At 34.1% G+C, this 12,432-nt stretch overlaps 1 protein-coding gene across 1 annotated transcript in view; it reads left to right on the forward strand.

Annotated features, from left to right (window-relative positions):
- The window catches only part of LOC145303590 (sorbitol dehydrogenase-like), a 68,365-nt gene extending 60,636 nt beyond the window's left edge, over positions 1 to 7,729 (forward strand). The window contains exon 9 of the mRNA XM_080145138.1: positions 6,631 to 7,729. Coding sequence (XP_080001264.1) covers positions 6,631 to 6,790 — 160 coding nt within the window. The 3' untranslated portion in view covers positions 6,791 to 7,729. The remainder of the gene's footprint in view (positions 1 to 6,630) is intronic.
- Positions 7,730 to 12,432: the final 4,703 nt, after the last annotated feature.

Genomic DNA, 12,432 nt, shown 5'->3' on the forward strand with positions numbered 1-12,432 from the left:
GAATCATGCTTTCCTGCCTGCTGGAAAACTGCTTCTGTGGTACCAGTTTTCAAGAATTCTGGCGAAAGAACTGACCTAGCAAATTACCGCACCATTAGTCTCTTCCTACTTTTTGCCAAAATATTTGAGTCCATAATTAACCAAGCTCTAGTCCATCACCTTACAGATGCTAAACTTCTTACCGACCAACAATATGGATTTAGGCAAGCCCGTTCCACAGCAAACATTCTAACTGTAATCTCTGAACGTATATACCATTCACTTGACAAAGCAGGGGAGGGTAAAGCAATAGCTCTAGATATATCTAAGGCTTTTGACAGGGTATGGCATGAAGGTCTTCTCAGGAAAATCATATCATACGGTATCACTGGTAGATTACTTAACATAATTAAATCCTTCTTAGATAATAGAAAAATCCAGGTTGTCCTCCAGGGCCATACATCTAAACAATATGATATAAATACGGGAGTGCCGCAGGGGCCTATCCTTGGACCTCTATTATTCCTAATATTCATAAATGACCTCCCTGACAAAATTGTCTGAGATGGGTATATATGCTAATGATACCACACTCTATAACAGACATGACACGATAGGAAAACAAATGAACACATATCTAAAGAAATGGCAGAAACACTAGAGGATGACCTCCAATCTGTAGTGGAATGTGAACAAAAATGGATGGTCACATTCAATGCTTCCAAGACTAAACTTGTTTCCTTCAATAATTGCCAGAAACCTTCTCTACCATTAATAGCAATGGCCAAAGACTCTTTATCTGAAAGCACATCTTTTAAACTCCTCAGCCTAACGTTCACAGTAAATATGAGTTGGAACAATTATATTGAGAGCATTGCCAGGACCGCTGCGAAGAAGGTAGGTTCTCTCTACTGTGCTAGAAAGCTACTGACCCCTGAAAGTATCCTGTACTTCTATAAGGCCTCCATTCGCCCATGTATAGAGTATTGTTGTCATTTTTGGGTTGGTGCATCTGCTTTGGAATTAGAATATAATTTTCCGATTCTGATACCCCAAAAAGTTCTGATTTTTCTGACTCTGAGTAATCATCCCAACACACATATATATATATATGTATACACGTTTTCCTTAAAACAAATATATGTTTATAATGTATATATTCAATAAGGTTAACTTCAAATTGCAATGGTTTATTAAGCTCAATGAAAATAGATTTATACTTTCAGAACATATATAACTTGATTAAACACTTCAAAATCACAGGAATGTGCACTTAATTCATATTCATAGTATTTAAATTAATGCATCTTACACGTGTTTCATAAATAGCATAAACCAAACAAATTATCAGCGACTTTTCATTAGTTCATCAAAGAAGAAAAAGTATTTTTTGTTTTTTTATCCCATTCAATAAAACATGTGTAAGACACAGTAATTTAAACAATGAATTAAGTGTATATTCCTATGATTTTGAAATGTTTATTAAAGTTATATATATATATATATATATAAGAGCAAATAGTTAATAATAAAACATGTTAAAAAACACTTTGAAAAAGAGTTAAAAACATATCTAATTTGAAAAGGAAACACTAAATAAGTGGATAGTCCTTAATTCACAGAGTTTCGAAGAAATACTTTCCTTCTCATCAGAGGGTGGGATTTAGCAAAATGCGGTATTGGATTTTGCTTGCAAAAGTATTTGATGAAACTGCAAGTAAGTCAAATATCTTACTTGATAATAAAAAGTGAAGCAGAGGGAATATGGTGAAGAAAAAGGTTATTTCACGTGAATGGATAGTCTGGTGAAAGGTAAAGTATCCAATGACGGTAAAATTCAAAAATGCAAATCCTCCAAGAAAGTTAGTTAAATTTCCATTCGCACAAGTAAAATCCAAGGGAATCGCGTAATTGTAAGATGGTTCAAAATAATCCAAAAGGCTGAAATCCGTGGAATAATTCACAAATAGGTACAAGGAAAAGGAGAAAGAATTCCAATAATATTATTAAAAGAAAAATAAGATATGCGTTAAACTCGGCTGCCGAGACAAGGTGTAATTAATAAAAATGAGTGAAGAAGAAGAGAGAAAAAATGAGTGAAGAGAAAGGGGGGAAAAAAAGATTGAATGGTAGTAGAATTAAATATAAAATAGAAAAGCAAATGTCAAAATGACCCAGACAAGATGATGTTAAAAGGCGCAAAAAATATAGGGCAAAAATGAGGTCAACTGAAATGTACAAGATATTACTTAAGAAAATATCAGCAGAGGTTATTAAAAGACACACACACAAAAAAAAAAAAAAAAAATTAAGGGGAGAGGATGGCCGGTATCTGCAAATTCCAGATAATGCAAGTATATAAGTAAATGCATATAGTGAAATATAAGTAAATATATATACAGGATATGAATGTGTAGGTAGATGATATATTTGATAGATAGGAATTTTTTTTTTTTTTTAAACACTAAAACGGAAATTGCAGATAAAAAAACAGGCCAAACAAAGAAGAAAAAAAATTGAAATAAAGGATTATTAAGTTATAAAGTATTAAGAAAGTATGTAGAAAAAACGATAATGTTATAGAAAAATTATATATATCTGAAAGGTTAAAGTAATAGCTATGTAATTTCAAAATTACCATAATTAAATTTCGACTTATGTTTACAGAAAGAGATCAGTTCGTTTTTAGAATTTATTATATTGTTACTGTGAGAGGGAAGTAATTATAGTTAAAAGTGTGTGTGTCTGTGTACATTTCCCTACACAATAACTCTGTCAATTTTAAGTCTACAGACTCGAAATTTGATATACAGGGTACTGAGATTTGGGAAAATCTTGGTAATCGGTTTTCGACCAGAAATTTGGCTATTAAGGGGTCAAAGTTCAACGATTTGACCTTAGAGAACTCTACGAAACTACTCCGCCAATTTTGGATATAAACAATTGAAATTTTAGGTATAGGTTCCTTGGACATGGATCTAACTTAATAACTTGATTTGAGCCCAAAACAATAAATATTAAGGGGTCATAATAGGAGCCAAAGTTTAAAAAAATTTGACCTCTGCAGTCTCTACCAAATTACTCAGACAATTTCTGGTCTAAACATTTGAAATTTTATATAAAGTGTATTCAGAGCTTTTTAATCAGTTTGGGTCGAAAATTTTTAGTTACCAATATATAAATGTATGTATGTATGTTTGCATGTCTGTCTAAATCTTTTGACAGAGGCGACAGGTTTTCACAAGATCAGTATCGTTTTGAAGCTCGACCCTTCAGACGACGAATGTTGACAAATTGGCTAAAAGCATTAATATCTTCATCTTCAACTGGGCAATTTTCTACAGGGGGTCGTCGCTTTTTTTGCCGATACTTTTGAAAGTCCTGTTCTACTTTCAATTATCTAGCCATAATTTAAACATAAGTCACTTCCGGTTTGGCGGTGGTCATAACAGCAAAGACGACAGTTTTTTTTTCCCGTTCTTTTCCTCTTTTGTGGTACAGGTTCGAGCCTGCCTTCCTACTGCCACTTTTTTTTTTTTTTTTTTGCTCAACTGACACATCCAAATACCCAGGCAATGCCGGGCTGAAATGCTAGTAAATATATACGGAAACAATTTTATGTTTACTATAAACTTTTTACGCAAATATTATGCAAGTATAAATCATGTAGAATATCTGCATGAATATAATTACACGTAATAGTTAACTAAAGATGATCATCCCATTAGAAAACCGAAGCAACTAATAGGGAATTAATTAAAATGAATGTTTAAAAGAATATGAATATTAGTTAGATCTTTTGCTAGTGAATGCAATTCCACAACCCATATATAAGAAAATTGTATTTTCTTTTTAAATAAATGGAAAAGAGGGTTTTTAATATGAATATCAATACACACGAGAGAAAAACGAATTTATATGAGTGTAGATAAATTTCTCTCTGATAGGTTCATAAGAGTAGTGGTTGATCGGCAGAAATCAGAAGCTCTCAGTATTAAGGGGTCCATCCTAGGCCCAACCCTCTTCGTGATCTATATTAATGATCTTCCAAATCACATCCTTACATCATACGTGGACATTTATGCTGATTACACTAACATCTATGGTAGCACATCTAAGACCGTAAACGACCAAGTTCTCTCTGATTCTCTCTCCTCTGATTTTGAGCACATGGTACAATGGCTGGTTAATTTTAATGCATTTAAAACCAAGCTTCTATCTTTACATAATCAATGCTTTGATGCCCATCTGACATCAATTGAAATGAATGGCTCTCGTCTTGGGAAGGCCCCATGTTTTGACAAGCTTCTGGGCTTGACCTTTACTCCCGATCTGAAATGAAACATATATCAAATCCATTGCCATGGTTGCTGGAAAAATGGTGGGATCCTTCTACCGCTCCAGTAGATATCTCACTCCTGGTGCAATTCTCTACCTATATAAAAGCCAGGTTCAGCCAACGATGGAGTACTGTTGCCACTTATGGTCAGGAGCTGCTAGAAGCAGCTTATCCTGCCTTGACAGAGTTCAAAATAGACTGTAGTTTAGTGGGGGATGCCCTTTTCTCTTCCCTGCAACCTCTGTCCCACAAAAGAGACGTTGCGAGCATGTCTCTGCTTTATTTATATTTTCATGGCAAGTGCTCGTCTGAGCTCCAATCTATTGGATCCCCTCGCAAGACTTCCACAAGAACCACCTGTCTAGCAAAAAACACTATCAATAATTTCCCCCACTCTTTATCTGTGTCTAAACCTAAATGTAGATTCCATGAACAAAGTTTCTTTCTTAGAACTGCACACCTGTGGAATTGTCTTCTGTTTTCCAGCTGACTACAATATGATTGTCTTCAAGTCCAGTGTAAACAAGTTCTTGATGAACTTTCCCCCTGAGTAATCCAATTTAGAAAATTTCCACTACTTATGTTTACTATGCTATAATCACATTGGCTAATACCCTTATTATATTAACCCTTATCCTCGAGTGGCTTCTGGTCCTTGATAAGTAGTGATTCCTCTGTAAAAAAAAAAGTAGTCTTAGTAGCATTAAATGTTACCATCCATTTATGGCCCCCACTCCAATACAGACTGGAAGTCATTTTCTAAGGATTCTGCTGTTGCCTTAGATATTAGGATCTAAAATATAAGGTTCAGTATCATATCTTGATTTTAATTTGCATGAAAGTAATGCAAAACAAGTCTGTTCTAGAGATTAATTTTATTTGTTCTGGGACACGTTTTTGTCTGGTGTATATGTATATTGTTATGAACACTAGTCCATTGGGATATGATGAATAATGTTATATAACAATAATAATAAATAAAATTAAAAGAAAAGCAAGGCCTCTGGGTTTTCATATTTCATGTCAAACAAAAGGGAGAGGGTAAACTTTTTCAAACCAGTAAAAAAAAAAATTGTGAAATAAGGTAGATGAAAAAAACAGCTGGAGAAACGGAACACAGATATAAAATAATAATAAAAATAATAAAATAATAAAATAATAATAAATAATAAAATAATAATTTTATTCATAAAATAATAATTTTATTCATAAAATACAACGGGAAAAAACATATCACTAAACAAAAAGGCAAAGCAAAAAGAAAGGTTTATATCTCGCAGCATCTTCATATTTAATTTACACCGTTTCTGTTGTGTTCCTTTTATGAGCAGCCTTTGCGTTGACAAGTTTCGTTATTTTAGTTTTTTGTCATTGGCATATTTGTTAACCTTACTTCATCGTGTTCACTTCCACAACTCTGGAGCACACTGTTGCTCTCATCTCTTTTCCTCCAATCTGCAGCCATCTGCATTGACAAATTCAACCTTCTACTCTGCCTTCAGTCTGCATTGATAAATTCACCAGTCAAATGTTGTTTGATGAAAGCAGTTTTTCCAATACGACAATCTCTTAGCAAGACCAATTTAAATGCCGATATATCATATTTTTCTTATTGTCATTTTGTTCATCTCTTTTCTCCTCTGCGTCTTTCTTTTGTTCACTGAATCTTCAGCAACAAGTTTGCTCGTTTAGTTTTTCACAGTGTTCCATGCTCACCAATGTTAGAGCCTTCATTTTTGTTGCTATCCGGAATGGGATTCATTCTCTGTCCGTTAGCCATTACTCCTTGCTGAGAAATGCCAGAAGATGTATTTATTCCCTTCCTTTTCTTTTCTCTTCTTCCTTTTTTGCTTCACTTTCTTTTTTTCTTTGTCTTTTGGCAGTAACAAATGAATGTGAGAGAGGTTATAGTCCTGAGGGGAGGGGGAGTTATAACATACCTCACCCATCTGTTTTATCTTTTCCTTTACTCTCTCCTCCTCTCTCCTTACCCTATCAGCAACAATTAATAAAACAGAAAAAAAAAAACGATATGTTTTCACTCGGCTTGAAAATAAAAAACTTTTTTTAAAAATACATAACTCAGTGCTGCTATTATGTAATAATATGTACATATAACAAAACTATGTAAACATTAGGAGGAATCTACACAGGTCGATCTACATTTCAACATTAACACATCTTGTTAGGAGTTCCAAATTCTAATATACTCGCATATGTTCCTGTATTCGTATAATATGCTGTTGTATTATTACGTGAACATTCGTACTAAATGCTTTAAATTCACATTTTATTTAATTATTTAATTTCAGTTACCCTACTGCATTGTCGATGATTGCTACGGGCCAAGTGGATGCAAAACCTTTAATAACCCATCGATATAAACTTGAGGACAGCCTGAAAGCATTCGAACATGCAAAAACAATGAGAGATGGGGCCGTGAAAATCATGATCCGCTGTGCCCAAGGCTGACAATTCTACAACAACTATTTCTTTACCACCTTCTCTCTAATCTTAACCCTTCTCTGTTCCCGCATTTCAAACTGTCCACTATTAACCCATCCCTGTTTTGATGTGTAATGGGTGCTTTGTTCTTAGTTTGTTGTTTAATTTTTAAGCAAATAATTCTTGAAATTTACTAGTGTAAAAAATATTAATAGCAAATTAATTAACTAGTAAAAATTACAACGTAATTTCAATGGTAATGGGTTTGTTTAGTTTTAAAGTAAGAAATATAAAATAAGTTAATACAACTGTTTATTTCTTTTGTTTTCAAAAAATTGTGACAAAGGTTGCTGATAAAGATGGCATAAAATGGGACTATGATCACTATCCTAAGGGCAATTATTATGTTTGCATTGTGTATAACCTTAAATGAAGATGATATATACATTAACTAAAATGAAATGAATGCCAAACTCCATTTTATTGATAAAATGCAATTTCGTATTCAATTTATATGTACCTATATGAACGTTTTTTTTTATAATATTGTTTTTAAAAATAATATATGGAAACTGAATAATATTATCACATATATTTGGATAAAAAGTGAGATGGCTTCCCTAAAAATAAAGTGATAACATTTTGTACCCTTTTTGTTTTATTGTAAAATTAGCAATAATTCCTCTCAAAGAAAGAGAATGTATTGAATAACAGAAATGAACTGGTATCAAAATGTCAACCTGAAAATAAATGTTATCATTTTAAATTGTTGATTAAATATAAACAATAGTCATTAAAGAAAATTCTTTTCTAATTGTGATTAAGTTTTATTTTTTTTTTATTTGTTCCCATAATATCCTTACATTTATTTGATTTTGAAAAACTCTCAGTAGCATCTTTAAGAAATTTGAATTGTTTAATAAATTTTGCCACCATATAAAGATGCAAATGTTTTATTAAAAATCATCAGATGTCTTTTTTAACTTCAATTTTTCATTATTATTAATTTTTCATAGCAAAATATCCATCAACAGAGAAATATATTTTTTTCATGATTAGTGTTAGTGACCAAGTGATAAATTGAATAATATAAATATTTTATATTAGATTCTATCTTGATAAAAAGATGCTCAATATTATAGATAAAGCATTAATGCAATCGTACTGATTGAATTTTACCATTTGACTTTATTTGGATTCATGGACTTCATTTTCAATTTCAATCTATTATTTAAACTCATTTCTCCAAACTTTGTATAAATTTAAAAATTCTAAGTAAAAGTAAACTAGTAATAATTCACTTTTATTTATTTATTTTTTTATGTGAAGAAAAAAGCCCAAGTTTTGAAACTCCTTGGAATAAGGATTGGATATCTGCATGCGATGATGGAAGCATCAATGAGATGACAAATGTTTAAAATGATCTGATGAAGCCTCAGTTGTAATTGTTGGACTTGAAACATAAATAGGATGATCTGGTTCAAGTTCAATATAATTGCAAGAGAAACTACTGTCAATAATTTTCCCCACTCTTTATCTGTGCCTGGATCCAAACGTAGATTCCATGAGCAAAGCTTCTTTCTTAGAACTGCACGCCAGTGGAACTTTCTGCCGCTTGCCTGTTTCCCACCTGACTACAACTTGGACGTCTTCAAGTCCAACATAAACAAACTCCTGACACACTGTCCCCTTAAGTAAGTCACTCTACTTAAACACCCAATACTAATGATTACTACAATGCTATCATTGATTACTGTACACGCAATAATCCTTATCCCTGAGTGGCCTTCGGGCCTTGATAAGTGGTGAACCCCATGTAAAAAAAAAAAAACATATATAAATATATATTGAGAAAGCATGTCAGATCACTTTTGTTTCAGCTAGCCCAATTAGCCTCGGTCCAGGATCCACTGATGATCTGTAAAAAGTTGAATGCAGCAGTAAGTCCTAGGAACATATACCGGAAAAAACGGTTGAAAATAAATCAGACACTGTCCACTATGACTATGCAATCCCTACAGCTATGTACCTTAAAAATAGAGCTATTAAACTTGACATATTTACATAGCAACCTTAGTAGAAGTTAATGTCCACAATGATTTAAAAAAATTTTTTTATATTTTCACCCCAAACAAGGCACATTACCACTTTGTTGTAGAGGGCTACTATCAGGGACATAGACATCAGGGATACTTTGTAGGGAGTTGGGCAGCAAGCTGTCGGTTCATGTTAGACTTGAACTTTTGCATGTCAGTACAGTTGGGGAAGCAGGGACCCAAAAGGGAATTCCAAAGTCTAGCTGTCCTGTGGAAGAAACTACTGGAGTAGAAAGCTCTCTTACATCTAAGGATCTCTACTGTGTAGGGGTGGGATTTAGCTGCTTGTCAGGTTTGTTAGGGGTATTTACATCGAGGGCGCACAAGTGCTTGCAGTTCGTCAGAGCATTCACCGTTAAAGTACTTGTAGAACAGGCAGAGGGATGCAACATTTCGTCGATGAGACAGAGGTTGAAGTTTAGATGACAGTTTAAGACCCATCAGATTGCCGACTCTCTTTTGAACCTTATCTAGGAGTAAGAGACTAGTGGCAGATGCACCAGCCCAAATATGACAACAATACTCCGTACATGCATGAATGGTGGCCTTATAGAGGTATAGGATACTTTCGGGCATTAGTATCTTTTTAGCACGGTAGAGAGAGCCTACCTTCTTTGCGGCGGTCCTGGCGATACACTCAATGTAATTGTTCCAACTCATGTTTCCTGTGAGCGTTAGGCCGAGGAGTTTGAAAGATGTACTTTCAGATAAAGAGTCATTGGCTATTACTATTGGTGGTAGAGAAGGTTTCTTGTAATTATTGAAGGAAACAAGTTTAGTTTTCCCAGCATTGAATGTGACCATCCATTTATGTCCCCATTCCACTACAGGTCATCCTCTAGTGTTTCTGCCATTTCTCTAGATATGTGTTCATTTGTTTTCCTGTTGTGTCTGTTAAAGAATACGTGTGTGTATCGCATGTCGAAGTCCATGTTCGGAGATAGCCGTGTTGGCTTGTTTGTATTCACGTTAGCCCATTACACATGCATTGCATCGCTCTCGTATAATGTCTCTACATGGAACACGTGTCCTCAATTCTCACTCGCCTGGCTAGAAAAGGCAAAAATTTCTTTAACTTCATTCACTCCTAAGTCTTGCAATCACACTAGCACCTGCTCTTCAGGAACATGGGTCTTCTTTACAATGGTGGTTTTATTCGCATGAGAAAAAGATAGAAAAAGATAGAGAAATCAATTAAAGGCAAAGAAACACATTTCAATCATGCAAAGCTATTTCAGAAATCGCGCCACCCATCTGCACTGTGATTGCGAATAAAGGCTTTCCTCATATATCCAATCATAATCAAGTTGGAGAAAGAGATAATATTACTATCAGATAGAACTGATGTCATAACTCAACTTTTATCATCCACTGAGATCACAATCAATCAGCGAGTTCATTGTTCCTTCCAGAACTCTTCCAATTAAATGCCACCCTTTTCCATTTTTGAATGAGAGAGTTAAACAACAAATGTTAACAATTCTGAAATTTTGTAAATGAGGTATGAATATTTGTTTCAGTCGGTGTGACGTTCAACCTTTGTCAGGTGTAAAAGTCATCATGTTCTGGCAGAAAAAAAAGAGGGTTAGCTCTACACTTTAAGGATTTTTTTTTTGATCTAGTTGGAAGTAAGTTTACATGAATTATGAAGATAATTTTTCAAGAAACCATAGGGGTATTATTTTTAACTTATGATTAAAATTTTAATTCCTTCCCCCCTTAATATTTCGTAACACTTATCCCCCCCCCCCCAAAAAAAAATGGTTAAATAAAGAACTGATAACACCAGACACACATTACTAACCATACTGAAACCAGCAACTTTTTAGTTTCGTAAATGTTATGTTTTTAAAATTTTACAATTGGCTGATGGATTTAATTAAAAGAATAGAAGGCAAACAAAGGATGACTTTATAATTGCTTTCACGTCTTTTCATTATAGGACGTTTACATAGATTTGAATATTTGTAACATGTTAAAAGTATTTACTTGCATATATACTTATATATATGTGTGTGTGTGTGTGTGTGTGCATGCGTATGCTCATGTGTATGAGTAGTGATAATCAACACCAATAGCATCGGCAAGAACATAAAGGTCAGAGGTAAGAAACTGGAAGCAGCTTGTGACATTATAGAATGACAGAGACATCACAGTCAGCTTTTAAATTAGTCTGATGATCTTCCTGGTCATCTTCATCTTTCTGTATATGTGTGAATAGAGAATCCTAACTACAGACCTGGAGAGGAGAATACAGGCTATCTATTACGTAGTCAATTAACAAACAGTAATATATATATATATATATGTCATCCACATACAGTACTGTTTTGCTGTTTCACAGCTCATCAGTGCGGCTAGCCAGGCAACTACCTCAAGCCAGGATTGAAACCTGACCGCCTGTATGACAGTCAAGGCTCCTAACCATTACGCTAATCGGCGGCTGCTGTGCGAGTCATGAATTAATGATGTTTTGACATTGTCCGAAATACCTAAGCTCGATATATATAATCTTTTGTCACTTCTTTTCTATCGGACCCCAAATGTTGATTATATTGATTCTTTGACTAATCGATTTAGCCAGATGAATAACATGTCTTTTTATCTGGATATGAATACAGAGACGTCCTAAGAGTTTCTAAAGTTTTATTTCTGGAGAATAATGAGTCACACAGGAGAGAGAGAGAGACACACACACACTAAAGTTCTCTTAACTAATTATTCAGTTAACTCCTCTACTTAACTAAGATAGGTGACATGATATTCAAGGCTTCCTTTCAGCATCATTGCCTCTTACAACTTACCCTGGCAGACTCACATTATTCAATGTCTCCATTATTAGTAATATCTCTCAAACAGCTCCCATAAAGAGACTAATTTGAAAGGTTTTGTTTGCTCTCAGCTCGACAAAACGTGACAACATTATTTCACTTTCCTCTTATGTCTGGTTGTGTCTACCTTGTGTGACCACTTTCTTTGCGTTTTAACGTTATATCTGATATAATATAAATATACAGACACATATGCATCATAATGATTAGTATGCCTTTATGAAACTTTATACTAGTTGGCTCGTGTTATTAATATAGGGTACCTAATATGTAAAAGATGGAGTTAAAATGCTTCTGGAGAAATTGTCAGCATCTTATACATGGGTCACATTACTAATGAGAAAGTGAAAATGTTGAACCATACAAGGATCTACTGATGGAGAATGGAAATGGAACGAACCCTATGCAAGTTTAACCGACTACTCCAAAAGAGGAAGTTCCAAGGGAGTATGAAATTCACAAGCAGTCCCCAGTTGTATGTATATCCCCGTTATCGAGAGATACGACGACGTTAGGTTTTCTTTGCGTTTTAACGTTATATGATTTCATATGCATCATCATGATTAGTATGCCTATATGAAACTTTATACTAGTTGGCTCGTGTTATTAATATAGGGTACCTAATATGTAAAAGATGGAGTTAAAATGCTTCTGGAGAAATTGTCAGCATCTTATACATGGGTCACATTACTAATGAGAAAGTGAAAATGTTGAACCATGCAAGGATCTACTGACCAATGTT

Source organism: Euprymna scolopes, chromosome 19 (assembly GCF_053919585.1).
Source record: "Euprymna scolopes isolate OS-2025 chromosome 19, ASM5391958v1, whole genome shotgun sequence".
In the NCBI taxonomy this organism is placed as follows: domain Eukaryota; kingdom Metazoa; phylum Mollusca; class Cephalopoda; order Sepiida; family Sepiolidae; genus Euprymna; species Euprymna scolopes.